Consider the following 14813-nt stretch of genomic DNA (forward strand, 5'->3'; position numbering starts at 1 on the left):
TTCATGATCCAGTGAATTATGAGGTTGGTGAATATTAGTAATGCAGTGCTTGAAGATTTGGTTTAGTAAATCCTTATTGATGGTGTGATTTGTTTTCTTTCTGAGAAAATTTATCAAATAGATTTTCATTCTGTATAAGAGCTAGATATAGTGGATACATTTAAGAAAAATTTATTTTCCTATTACCTCCTATTAAAATGTGACCGTAATTATGCAAAGACTAACAACTAACAGTTGTACCTTCATTTAAATTTTTTCTGAATATTGATTGGAGGATTAAATATTTCACAGAATCACAAATATCCATCTCGTGATTTAGGGCAATTTCACTACCTGTCCCCCTTATACTGGAATGTTCTCTTCTCACTTCCCTGACTTCTTATTTCCCTAAAATCCTACCAACTAAAGTCTTCTCAGCTCTTCTTTAATGTAGTACCTTTTTTTCTGTGATTATCTCCAGTTTATCCAATCTTGGCTTTTGCTTTACTGTGTTTCCCCAATTTTTAGGGCCAGGGCCTGGCACGGAAGTGTTTATTGACTGACCAGATAACATTAATACTATCTAACATCTGATACTTTTAGGCTTACAGAGCATTTTACATATTCTAATTCATTTGGTCCTCACAACAGTCCTCAGATTCAGGTGCATTAACCCCATTTTGGAGATGAAGAAACTAAGGCACAGAGAGCTTGTGATTTGCTCAGGGTCTCACAGCCAGTTGACTATCTGAGGCAATATTTGAACTCTGTAGTTCAACCAACCCTGACACTGGCCTGCTTCTAGTCAAAGGTGGAAGGAAATGCAAAGAACCTTTAATCTCATTCCTACCCAAATAAGAAACCCTTCTTCAGCATAAAAAGCAGTTGATTCTCTAGTCTCTTCTTAAAGACCTCTAGGGGAGCAGAATCTGCCTTCTGTGCCCCATTTCATTCTGGGATAACTCAGATCTTTTTTCTATTCTATCAGGCCTGAGACTTATTACAACTTCTGCCCACTGCTTCTAGTGATCCTTTCTTAGAGTAAAAGAAGGCTCATTCTTATTCTGCTAGATAACTCTTAACTGTATGGTCTTGTGATATGTGCTTAAAATGCTGAATAGGCTAATTATCTTCCCCACTAGGAAAAAAAAATACTGTGAAGACAGTAAGTATGCTATCATAGAAAGTGTCTTAGATTTCCAATAAATGAATTGATTTTCAAATCCTGGATCTGTTACTTCCTGTGTGTTCTTGGGCACTTGTATACCTTAATGAGTTTTCTCATCTGTAAAATGAGAAATTTGAATTAAATTACTTTTAAGATCCTTTAAGCTCTACATATATGATTCTAAAAAATAATTTATATTTTTTCAATCAATAGATTTTTGTGTTTACTTTTATCCTTGATCACCATTTTACTAATTGCATTTTTTTCATTTTTCAGATCATTTATATGGCAGTATGCACCTTAGCCTGAAGAAAAGGCACAATGTCCAAGTAATATTAAAAAAAAGTCTGTGAGGTAAGTTTTTAAGGCAGTTTATGGATATAATCTGTCACTTTATTTTGGAAAAGTAGAGATTAATTTTAATAAATCCATTTGTTACTTTAAAGTTAGGACTTGCCAGGTGTGGTGGTACATGCCTGTAGTCCCTGAGACTGGGGGTGGCTGAGGCTGGCATGTATCTCTGAGCTTCAAAAGAGCTAAAGCTAATTGTGTCAGCATAAAGACTGAGCCCAGTGTAGCAAGTAAGCTCTAGGAATCAGAGGGTCATTAGGCTGCCCAAGGAGGGGAAAACCAGTACAAGTTAGAAAAAAACATCTGTGCTGACTAATATTGGGGCCCAGAATGGCTATTGTATTTATTGTCTGGTTTAGATGAGAAAACTAGACTATTTTGTACTGCCAAAATAATGGTAAAATCTTTTTAGAGGGAAATCTTTATTTAACTGAACCAGCTTGCCATGGTTTGTCTCATCTCTTTGAGAAATGATATCTAAAAGCTGCCTGCTGTCAAAGTAAATATCTGTGGCAGGTTTTGGTACAATTTGCTGTCATTTATGTGTCTTGATATAATGTGTTTTTGTAGTTCTTGCCAAATTCTAGTTCACTTTCTTTTCCTCTTTAGTCCTAGTCCAACTGGGACTACTTGGTTGGAGCAGACAAGTAATGATTACATTTGGACTAGGCAGAAGGTTTTGATTTTTCAATGGTTCTCATTTTCAAATAGGAGGTGCAAATTTTTTTGTTTGGAGAAGTTAAGGAATGAAGAACAACTCTCTAGTGGACCTTCTTTTTTGCTGTACCTTTTAGATTTTATAACCTTTCTTTGGCCAGGGACTAAAATCCTCTTCTATATGGAGATTTTTGTTTGATTTTTCAAACCTGAACATAAATGGTTGTTGTCAGTGTCCTCTTTTCCATTTTCCATCAGTGGATCCTGCTTAGTTTTGAACATAATGTGCTGGCTAGGTACCCCCTTGATAGTCCTCCAATATTTCAACTTTCTTTTCTGGAGAGTGTGACAAAGACTGTCTTATAATTCTTTTGTATCCTTAGTGCTTAGCACTGTGTCTGACACTTTGTAGGGACTTGATATATTTTATCATTTATTCAATTGAATTAACTTTGTATCTTAACTCTTTAGAATCCATTTAACAGATCTCAGTATCCCAAACTAGTAGGCATTCCTTGCCTGATGACAGCCAATGAGGGGATAATGTAGGACTTTATGGAGCAGCCCATTCTACTTTGGGAAAGCCCTGATTGTGGACATTTCTCTTTGGATGAAGCTAAAAATTCACCTTCTTTGACTGACCTGCTGAGCTGTCTCGAGACTTTTGAATAATTCTTAAATCTTTCAACTTCAGGAGGCATCCAAGCTTTTGTATCATTATTTTCCTTATGATATAATTTCATCTTAAAGAATATAATGATTCTATATTCAGTAAGTAGAGCCCACTGAGAATTCTAGGCAGTTGGGGACTTTGATCTCTAATTCATTTACTCAGCATCCTTTGTGGCCTCCTCCCCTTCCCTTACCCCCTAGAGACAGACAGACAGTCAGGCAGATGGACAGACACTCCCCCCCAGACCTCCCCCACCCCCCACTTATTACCTCTTTCTGGTTCCTTTATATTGAAAACTCATTATTCAGGCTGAAATGCATAGAGAGAGGAGAGCTATCTCTTAAAATGTCACTGAACTCTTTTTTTTCCTTAAAGCTGCAATTATTCTTGAAGACCTCTCACCTTTCTTATATATTCTAAATAACTTCACAAGAAAAAGTGTCCCATAGCTTGCTCATCAAAATCTCTACTTCTTGGGACAGCTAGGTGGTGCAGTGGATAGAACACCAGCCCTGGAGTCAGGAGTCCCTGAGTTCAAATCCAGCCTCAGACACTTAATAATTACCTAGCTGTGTGGCCTTGGGCAAGCCACTTAACCCCATTTGCCTTGCAAAATCCTAAAAAAAAACAAAAACAAAAACAAACCAAAACAAAATCTCAACTTCTTGGACTGGGGTCCTTATCTAAAAGATGTAGGAATTGGATTAGAGTGATTTCTAAGGGCTTTTCTAGCTTTGGGATTCTTTGAATTGGATTAGAATAAGACAATTAGCAGTATCACAGTAAAGATATAAAATAAATATGTATTTTTATATATGTGTACATATATCTATATCTATATATAAATATATAAAACCTTTGCCATTCAAGTGTGGTGCATTATGTAAAGCATTAGATTTGCAGTTAGAATACCAGCCCAGGTATTCTACCTGTGTGGTTTTGGGCAAGTCATTTAAATGAAAATATTGGACTACATGGCCACTATGGAACCCTTCCAGCTCTAAATATATGTTCTTTTTTTTTTAGCACATTTTTTTATTGTTATTATTTTGGGGGTGTTGCAGGGCAAATGGGACTGGATGGCCTGCCTGGGGCTGCACAGCTGGGCGATCGTTGGATGTCTGGGGCCAGATTCGGACCTGGGTGCTCCTGGCTCAATGGCCAGTGATCTGTCCATTACCCAGCCACCACCACCAGTATTATTATTATTACTATTTTATTCTATTCTGGACCTTTTCCTTTTTTTTTTTTTTTTTTTTTTCTGTAGGGCAATGGGGTTGGGATGGCCTGCATGGGGCCACACAGCTGGGTGATTGTTGGGAGTCTGGGTCTGGATTTGTGCTCGGGTGCCCCTGGTTCCAGGGCTGGTGCTCTGTCCACTGCGCCACCTGGACATACCATATCTTGAATCCCCTAACTTATTCAAATTGAAGAACAATTTTTCTGCTTCCTTGGGATCCAGGGGCTCAACAAGGTGTAGAAAAGGATTGTTCATGATTATAAATAAATGTCCTAGGGTTAGCGAGGCAGAGGTTCACTGGTGCGGCGCAGTGGAAGACGCTGCGGGCAGTGGGCCAGATAGGCTCCTGTGCATTCTATGGCCTGTGGGCTCCTTTCTGCTGCTACTACTGCTGGTGCTGCTGCTGCAGCAGCTACGGGCCTAACAGGAGAGAGGAAAGGAGGGGAGGGACTAAATATATGTTCTAATATGATATTTGCAATTGGAAGTTTCTAGTCTCAAGAAATTGTTTCTTGAGTAATGGAAACTTGTTAGTTTTGACATTGTGAGAAGTGGATGCTGTTTTTATTTAATAAGGCAATAGACTTTGAATTGGAAATGAGAGTCAAAATTCCATTAAACTTCAGTAATAAGAATCTGGCTTTTGCTGTAGGTACAGAGAAATGATGGATCAGGTATCTTCTTAACTGCTAACTATCAATAGGAAACTTTCAAATTTCTCTCAGAAATGAACTTTAATTAGCATAAATCAATAGTAATTTTAAAGTTTCATATTTTCTTTAATGGACATAGTATTTTAGTAGCACATCTTTTATAAATTCTCATTAATTACCATTTGCATGTTCTCAGTTATGCTTAGGAAAGAGTCTGAACAAAGGAATTGTTTCTTTACTTCTTCCCTCCCTATTGCTTTTACTGAACTAGTATTATGATTCAGCACTCTGGATGATGATGTGTTACTTTTTTTTCCATGTAGCAAAGAAACTTGTATAACCTTGATTTTAATTGCTTGTTTAAAAAGTCTGAGTAATTGTTTTTTAAATATTGAATCATTTTTCTCATTGCCTTTTGTTATGATTTCAGAAAGATGTTCTTATAAAAATGCCAGCCTAAAACACAATCATATTGTGATATTTACATCAAGAAATGTTCTGTTTTGCCTTTTGTCTTCTGTATTTTCTCACATGCACTCTATAATTTACTTCAACACTTAAGCACCAATATGGTATAAGGCATTGTAAGAAGTTAATCAAGATAGTCCATGTGATATTTATTCATGTGTTTAAAGGCATATCTATTAAAGTTTACTAATTGGTAATTTTCATTTTTGGGATCTTTCACAGTATTCATGACACTTGAATGAATGTAAAGGTGTGGAACACATATTCAAATTCAAATCCTGACTTTTATCCTCATCAAACCTTTGTGGGCAAGTCACTATTTGCTTTGGGTATGAGTTTCTTTTTCTAAAAATAAAGTTGAATTAGTTGTTTTTCACTCCAGATCTTCACATCTTCCTCTACCCTGGTTTAAAATGCCTGCTTCATAATGAAAAAGTCTTTCCAGTCCTGGCTACTCTTTTTCTCATGTCGCTGGATAGGGGAGTCTTAATATTCCTTGTTCCTCAGTGTCATTTCCAGTCACTCTCACTATCACTAGTAGCAGCCTCTCTTCCTTTGAGGTTGAAGCTATCTAAGTTTATCACACTATTCAGATCCTGGTGGTTAACTCTCAGCCCCCAGTACATTTTTTCCTTCCTCAGTGAGCTTAATACTTGGCTCACAGTTTGTCTCTCCTTCCTATCTTACCAGGACATTTCAGAATACATATTGGTACTTCCTCAAATACCCTTAACTCCTCAGGTCTTCATTCTGCTTAGTTTCCCATGACTTTCTGTACTATTCTGGCTTAGTTGCCCATATTCTTGAATCATATCATCACCTCTGTATTCTACTTCTTTTTTTTTGTTTGTTTTTGCAAGGCATTGGGGTTAAGTGGCTTGCCCAACACCACACAGCTAGGTAATTATTAAGTGTCTGAGGCTGGATTTGAACTCAGGTACTCCTGACTCCAGGGCCAGTGCTCTATCCACTGTGCCACCCAGCCACCCCTAGTCCTTTACTCTTAATCCCTTGCCCAGTGATGATAATCTTTCTAAATACCAACCCTGGATCACTCCTAGTGTCTACTTTTGTTACAGTTATGTGCTGTCAGACAGAGGAAATCATCAAACTCTGCAGATTGGGTCCACTACAAAGTTATGCTACATTATATCAGTTGGGCTCTTTACTGTAGCAAGGAAAATTTTTGCTTTGACTTGGCCCAGTGATTTTTTTTCTCTCAAACTTCCCACCCTTCCTTATCACCTCTATAGCTCATATTTGACTGAAAAAAGTCAGGCCTTTCACTGAGAACTTTCTTTTCCCTCCTCATCTCACATCATTCACCCTTCTCCTCACATCTCCTTCACTCTAGTCTTGGATGATGAATTGACAAATCTGCATGTATTCTTTTTTTTTTCTTAATTGTATTTTTTTTTTGCTTGTATTCTTGATCTTGAGTCTCCTAACAAGTTGCCCCCACTGTCATGTCTTTTTCACTTATCTTCAGTTTCTTTCTATGTCCTAGCTCCTTCCCTTGGCTATCACATAGCCATTTGTTCCTGTCATTCCAGCTAGCTTTCATCCTCTTTCTTCTTCCCCTTTATGGCTTGCTTCCTCAAGAAAGCTCTCACACTCAGAGCCTCAATTTCCTTTTTTTCCCCACTCTCTTTTAAACCCTCTGCAATATGGTTTTTAGTCCCATCATTCTACTGAAACTGCTTTTTCTAAAGCTACCAATGCTTTCTTAATATTCAAATCTACTGGCCTTTCCTCAGCCTCCATCCTTCTTCATCTTCTGTAGCATCTGACATGGGCAGTAACTTTCTGGACACTCCTATCATTAAGTTTTTACGATGGCTTTCCTGACTCTCTCTTCTTAGAGCCTGTCACATATTGATAGCTAATATTTATATAGTGCTTACTATTGGTATTAAAGTGCTAAATGCTCTAAAAATAGCTCCTTTGATCAAAACAACAACCCTGTAAGAGGGGTGCTATGATTATCCCCATTTTATGAATGAAGTGACTTGCCCACCTATTAAATGAGAGTGGATTTGAACTCTGGTCTTCCTGACAACAGGTCCAGTACTCTATCTACTGTTTCTACTGTTATACCTTGTTGTCCCAGGTGACTAAATGTTTCTTGTTGATTTGACTGATGACTCAGGTCATTTGCTGGTTCTTCATCCAAGTTACATATAATATCCAGTTCTTCCAGGGTTCTGCTTTTCACCCCTTTCTTCCTCTATACTCTCTGACTTGACAGTTTCATCAATTTCCAAAGATTTAGTTTTCTTTATGCAGATGTTTACAAGGTTTATGTTGTTCAGTTTCAGTCATATCCAACTCTTTCTGACCCTAAATGGTTTTCTTGGCAAAGATAAAGAAGTGGTTTGCCATTTCCTTTAGCTCATTTACAGATGAGGAAACTGAAGCAAATGGGGTTAAAATGACAAACCCAGGATCACACAGCTTATAGGTATCTGAGGCCAGATTTGAACTTAGTTCTTTTCCTGATTCCAGGTCTGATACTCTATCCATTGCTCCATCTAGCTGCTCCTAAATCATCAGTATTTGTTCATAAAACAATTGAAACTCATTAGGAAGATATAGAAAGAGAAATTTCACTTAAAATTACTGCAGAATGTTGGAAATTAACCTTCTAAGATGCAGGAATTATATAATTATTACTACAATAAATTTTCCAGAAATAATTGGGAAAATATTAATTGTTCAAGGATAAGATAGAAAATTTAGTATAATAAAAACGAGTTCTACCTAAATTAATTTACTACCTCCTCAATGCTATATCAATTAAACTATCAAAGAAATAACTTTTAGAACCAGCAAAAAATAATAAAATTCATAGAGAGGGGAACAAAAGGTCAAGAATCTCAAGAGAGAGAAGTAGCAGAAAATTGAAAATAAGTTCTTTGATTCTAAATTTAGTGTTCTCATGATACCACTGCACCAAGGACAGGTTTTATCTTTAAAGTTGAGTCGTGTAGGATGCAGGGACAGGTTAAATACCTTTTTTTTTTTTGTTAGGTTTTTGCAAGGCAGTGGGGTTATGTGGTTTGCCCAAGGCCACACAACTAGATAATTATTAAGTGTCTGAGGCTGAATTTGAACTCAGGTAGTCCTGACTCCAGGGTCGGTGCTCTATCCATTGTGCCACCTAGCCACCCCTGGTTAAATACCCTTTAAAAGCTATTATGTTGAATGTTTTCTATATATTTAAGGGGTAGGGGGCAGCAGCTACAACAGAGGTTAAGTGGCTTGTCCAGGAATCACTCAGAAGGTATCCAAGACAGAATTTAAATTCATATTTTCCTGCTTCTCTGCACTGCACTGTGCCAGCATAACCAATATTTTATACCTTTGATCTCCTACCTCTGCAAAGAAAAGGAATGAATTTTCTTTGTTCTTTTCTAGAGCCAAGATTGGTCTTTATAATTATCTAGGACTGAGTTTACCTTTAATTGTTATTGTTACTGTTTACATTGTTAAAATCATTCCATATATTTTTTAATGGTAATGCTTATGTTATTCTCTATCAGTTCATATAATTATCAATTATAGTTTCTTACAGAATAGTAAGGCTGTATTAATTCATGTATTATTTTTTTATTCATTCCTCAGTCATTGGTCACCCGATTTGTTTACAGTTCTTTATTACCACAAAAAGAATTCTATGATTATTTTAGTGTATATTGAACCTTTCTTTTGCAGTCTTTAATCTATTTGGGATATATGCTTAGGAACAGGATTTATGGGATCAGAAGGTATGAACATTTCAAAATAATTTCTAGAACCAGTGGAACTTCATAGCTTCATTAATAGTGTATTAGTATGCCTGACTTTTTGCATCCCCTCCAATATTTGGAGTAATCTTTTGTTAAAAAAATTTTTATTGATATTTTCTGGTTTTTAAGTTAAGGAAAAAGAGAAGCATTCTGAAAATATATGTGGTGTACCACACCCATGGATTTTCCACTTTTGCAGGAAGTGGGGTTGAGGGTGTCTTCTCATTTCTTTTATTTGAACAGTGATTGTTCTTTGAAATTTTGCAATATTTACTTTCGATTGTTGATTTTTTTTCATTTATATTGCTGTTGTCATTTTCATTTGTGGGTTTTTTTGACTGCTTACTTTACATCAATTCATGTAAGTATATACTTCTTTGTATATATCACATTTGTCTTTGTTTATAGTTCTATAACATATTCTATGTCATTCATGTAGTACAATTTGTTTAGCAGTTCCTGTTGATGGATATTTACTTTTTGTTTTGTTCTGAGGTTTTTTGCTACCATAAAAGTGCTGCTATAAATATCTTATTGTTTATAGGAACTTGTTTTTCTTCCTTTTTATGATCTGTTTGGGGTATAAGCCTAGTAGAGGAATCTCCTGGTCAAAGAATGTGAACATTTTAGACACTTTTATCTGCCTAATTTCAAATTGCTTTCCAGAGTGGTGGTGTTGATTTATAGCTCTTTTTGCATGTACTAGTGTGCTGATCTTCCCATTACCCTTTCATAACATTGACTATTCCTATCTTTGCCAGTTTTCGGTGAGGTGAAACTTCAAGGTTGTGTTGATTGACATTTCTCTCATTAGTGTAGAACAGTCTCTTACATGATTGTTAATAGTTTGAGTGCTTTTGCGAAGTCTTTTTTCATAACCTTTGACTATTTTTTTTTTTTTTTTTTTTTTTTTTTTTTTTTAGGATTTTGCAAGGCAAATGGGGTTAAGTGGCTTGCCCAAGGCCACACAGCTAGGCAAATTATTAAGTGTCTGAGGCCAGATTTGAACTCAGGTACTCCTGACTCCAGGGCTGGTGCTCTATCCTGCATCACCTAACCAACCAGCCCTTTGACTACTTTTTCATTGGAGAATTACCCTTAATCTAATCTATGGTTATCCATAGAAATATTTCATGCAAAGATTTCCCCCCTCCCCCTCCATCAGCTCCTCCTTCCCTTATCCTAAAGTCTTTTTTTATGTATCTTAATCAGATTTCCTTTGTAGAACTGGGAAAGAAACCTCCAAGTCAAGTCTTCTTACTATGGGACTTTTAAGTGGCTCACAGGATAAAATATTGGACCTGTCTGTGGGAAGAGAATTTTCTCCTTTCCTGAAGTGGAAGAAAATATTATTTGACGAGAAGCTAAATTTCTTTATTAGAGAGGACTAAAATGATTTTACTTTGTTAGAGACAAGTTACAGTGTGTCTGTGAATATGGCTGATCAGACCAAAAAGGTCTCAGAGTTCTCTACCATAGGTCAGGCAACTGGGGTGGGTCCTGTAGTGGTTCTTCAGAGTCCTCTCCATGCTTTTTAAATGTTGAGTTGTACAAGAGGCATATATTATTATTATTATTTTTAGTTTTTTGTAAGGCAGTGGGGTTAAGTGGCTTGCCCAAGGCCACACATTATTAAGTGTCTGAGGCCAGATTTGAACTCAGGTACTCCTGACTCCAGGGCCGGTGCTCTGTTCACTGTGCCACGTAGCTGTCCCCAAGAGGCATACATTATTAATATTGGTCAGTCACATAAGATTATTATTACTTATGGACAGATAAAATAAATGTTATCTTAAAGTTGATATTAAAAACTTTTTTAAATTTGCAAAAATAAAATGTACTAATTGGAATGCTCATACTTGATCATCTTCATAGTCCATCTTGCCTTGTGTTTTGTTGCCAACTGAAACCTCAAGAGGCATAAGCATCCTACTTTTAGAAAACCATGAGAAAATACTTCTGAGGGATGGTGTGACATTTTCCCCAGCCATATTAGTCATTCTTAGTTTTTTTTTTTTTTTTTGGGTTTTGCAAGGCAAATAGGGTTAAGTGGCTTGCCCAAGGCCACACAGCTAGGTAATTATTAAGTGTCTGAGACCAGATTTGAACCCAGGTACTCCTGACTCCAGGGCCGGTGCTTTATCCACTACTCCACCTAGCTGCCCCTATATTAGTCATTCTTTGAAATGATGTTTTTAATATTGAACTAGAATACTAGAATGTTGATTTTAGCTTGTCTTAATTCACCAAAGCTTTAAATGATTACTATATATATATATATATATATATAGTTTGTGGTAAAGATAAAAATAAATAAGGCAAGGAATTTATAATTTAGTAGTGATGATAATACAGGGACCTAGACAACTGTAATGTAAAATCATAAATAAGTAGTGGCATAGAGTGACAATGCAGATCTAGCATAGAAATTAATTCTGATTGGTGGGTGGTACAAGTAGGGGCAGAGATTATAATCAAGGAAGCAGCAATATGGGGCCTTGAGGAATATAAAGGGGAAACAAAGGCAAGTTAAAAGTACATGTCTGTTTTGGGAGCAGCATGATCAAAAGGGGTAGGGCAAAGCAATTCATTTCAAAATTTGATAGGAATGTTGCTTTGCTTGATGAAACAGACATGTTCCCATAAAGTTGGTTAAAAGATGTTTATCTCTGAAATGTGCTGTGTTTTTCTCATTGACTTCATTTTAATTTTAAGATACAGACCTAGGGAAAAAAATGTTGGTCCCAATCAGGAAATTTTGTTTGCAGATATCCTTAGTGCAATGTTGCTTATAAGAGGTATACATCTTTGTTGAATTCATGAGACAAGACTAGGTTTTTGGACTAAAGTCTTCTGATTCTAAACCCCGTGGCCTTTTTTTTTTTTTGCTGTATCTAGTTATATGTAGTAACATTATGTAATTGGATTTCTCCCTTTGTATTATCTACCATAACAGAAATGAATAAATTGTCCCCTCCACTCTCTCATTCCAAGTCAAACTTAATGAATCAGAATTAACTGTAGAGACCATTGTTGCTGTAAAGAAGTGGGAAGTAGAAAAATACTGGCTCAAATTGAAGGGTAGAATGAGGAGAAAACATTAACAAAAGTGTAGATAAACTTTTCTCTTGAGTAATTAAGTGGACTGAGTACTGGTTTCCTTTTTGAGTCTTGGAAAATGGGATATAGCATTTTTTAAATTACATCTTTTTCTTTTTTTTTGTCTGGACCTACACATTCATCAATATAAAGAACTCCTTGACATGGAAATGCCCTCTCAAATAGAGATCTGGCACTTGTAGTTCATCTATAATTTATAGTCTGAGAGTTAATTGAGGCTCAGAAAGAAGAAATGACTTGACCTGAAGTCCCATAGCTAAGTGTGTTTCAGAGGCAGACTGACTTCAAGGCCATCCTTCTAATAGACCACACAGTTTTCCATTAAGTGATATCAAAATTAAAGAATAGGGATGAGATTTCATTGCTTCATTCCCATGTTAGGAAACCCTTTCCACCAATATTCTGCAAATATTATGGGCTTAGTAGTTGCTTAGATAGGTTCATACAGTCAGTTTGTTAGAATGAAGATTTGACCTCATTTGACAAATGAAAAACTTAGATACAAGGAGGGTAAGAGACTTGACCCAAGGTCATCCAGAGACTGGGTTTGTTTACCTTCTTGAACCTCAGTTTCTTCATTAGTTAGATGATAGATTGGACTATAATGCTGTAGAGCAAGTAGGACTTAAGGTCCCCTTATTGAGCATTTTGTCCACTAAGAAACATGGATGATTTGAAGTCTTTGATTTAGATTTTAAAAAAGAAAAACAATCCTGCAGAATAAGGGAACTATACATGGCTAAGCTAGAGTTATTAGAATGTGAAATGACATCTAAAAAGATATTATTGTAAACTTAATGAAGTATTGGTGTCTAGATTGAGGGTGACAGTGGGTTGGGGGAAGGGGCTGGCTGTACCTGATCTTTGGTTTAGCACATCTGAAATATTATCTCCACTTCTTAGCATCATGTTTCAGGAAGACTATTGATAGGATATAGAACATTCACAGTAGAGTAAGTGACTCAGTGAGGGGGGAAACTTTATCATTTTAGGGTAGATTGAAGGAACCAAAGATGATTAGAGCTTAGGAGGACATTTGCTTCAAGATATTAATAGACTTTTTTTTTTAGAAAAGGGACTTCTTGTTTGACTTCTTTTTAGAGTAGTAGAATAGGAATGAATAAATGGTGAAGAGAGGCAAATTCCAGCAATATAAAAAATCCACACATTTAGAACATTTCTTTTTCTTTCTTTCTTTTTTTTTTTTGGCAAGGCAAACGGGGTTAAGCGGCTTGTCCAAGGCCATACAGCTAGGTAATTATTAAGTGTCTGAGACCAGATTTGAACCCAGGTACTCCTGACTCCAGGGCCGGTGCTTTATCCATTATGCCACCTAGCCACCCCTAGAACATTTCTAAAATGAAATTCCTTTCATAGTTAATAAATTATTACCTTCCCTGTCACTGGTTAGCTTGAGGTCATATTTGTGTGATCACTATGAGAGTTGTGGAAAGAATTTTTTTTTCCTCTTAAAGATTTTATTTATTTTGAGTTTTACAAATTTTCCCCTAATCTTACTTCCCTTCCTCCACCTCCCACAGAAGGCAATTTGCCAATCTTTACATTGTTTCCATGTTGTACACTGATCCAAATTGAGTGTGATGAGAGAGAAATCATATCCTTAAGGAAGAAATATAATATATATAAGAGATAGCAAGATCAGACAATAAAATAACAGTTTTTTTCCCCCTAAATTAAAGGTAATAGTCCTTGGTCTTTGTTCAAACTCCACAGTTATTTGTCTGGAGATGGTATTCTCCATTGCAGACAGCCCCCAATTGTCCCTGATTGTTGCACTGGTGGAATGAGCAAGTCCATCAAGGTTGATCATCGCCCCCATGTTGCTGTTAGGGTGTACAGTGTTTTTCTGGTTCTGCTCATCTCACTCAGCATCAGTTCATGCAGATCCCTCCAGGCTTCCCTGAATTCACATCCCTTCTGGTTTCTAATAGAACAATACTAAAGAAGGAATTTTTTAAAAAATCAGGTAATTAGATGTTACTTAGATGAACTGACCACAGGAAAAATTCATTTTATATGTTATGTTCAAGATGGTATATGTTCTCTCACAATGGAGAGGTGGTTGTTTTTTATGTTGTTTATATATATAAATAAACATTCCCTTTCTCCTATCTTTAGGGTAAGCCCAAGAAATCATGCAGTCATCAGGGCACAGGTTCCGTGATGTGGAACATCATCCCCTTCTTGGTGAAAATGAGAATTATGATTCTTCATCTTCATCCTCATCTGAAGCTGATGCAGCAGACAAGATCTGGTTTATTCGGGATGGTTGTGGTATGGTCTGCGCTGTCATGACGTGGCTTCTAGTTGTCTATGCAGACTTTGTTGTGACTTTTGTCATGTTGCTGCCTTCCAAAGACTTTTGGTACTCGATGATCAATGGTATTGTTTTTAACTGCTTGGCAGTTCTGGCCCTGTCATCTCATCTGAGAACTATGCTCACTGACCCTGTAAGTAGATTATTGTTCCTATATTATAGTTTCTCTTATTATTTTAAATTTAGCTGACTTCTTTGAATCTACAACTAAGTATTTCTTGTTCCATCTAATCTTTAAATTTTGTTTATATGAGAAATGTCCCTTAAAGGTGAGAGTCTTCCCAGTTTAGTGGGAATAACATTAGTCTGGGAGTTAGGAGGTGGGGTATACTTGCTGAATGAGTTTGGGCAAGTCACATTTACATGGGCCTCAGTCAC

The 14813-nt window shown here is 36.5% G+C and overlaps 1 protein-coding gene across 1 annotated transcript in view; it reads left to right on the plus strand.

The window, feature by feature from the left end:
• ZDHHC7 (zDHHC palmitoyltransferase 7) overlaps positions 1 to 14813 on the plus strand; it is a 48062-nt gene that overhangs the window by 13670 nt on the left and 19579 nt on the right. The window contains exons 2-3 of the mRNA XM_074201897.1: positions 1424 to 1501; positions 14237 to 14568. Of these exons, the coding sequence (XP_074057998.1) occupies positions 14254 to 14568 (315 nt within the window). The 5' untranslated portion in view covers positions 1424 to 1501; positions 14237 to 14253. The remainder of the gene's footprint in view (positions 1 to 1423; positions 1502 to 14236; positions 14569 to 14813) is intronic.

This window comes from Macrotis lagotis, chromosome 1 (genome assembly GCF_037893015.1).
Source record: "Macrotis lagotis isolate mMagLag1 chromosome 1, bilby.v1.9.chrom.fasta, whole genome shotgun sequence".
NCBI classification, from domain to species: Eukaryota; Metazoa; Chordata; class Mammalia; order Peramelemorphia; family Peramelidae; genus Macrotis; species Macrotis lagotis.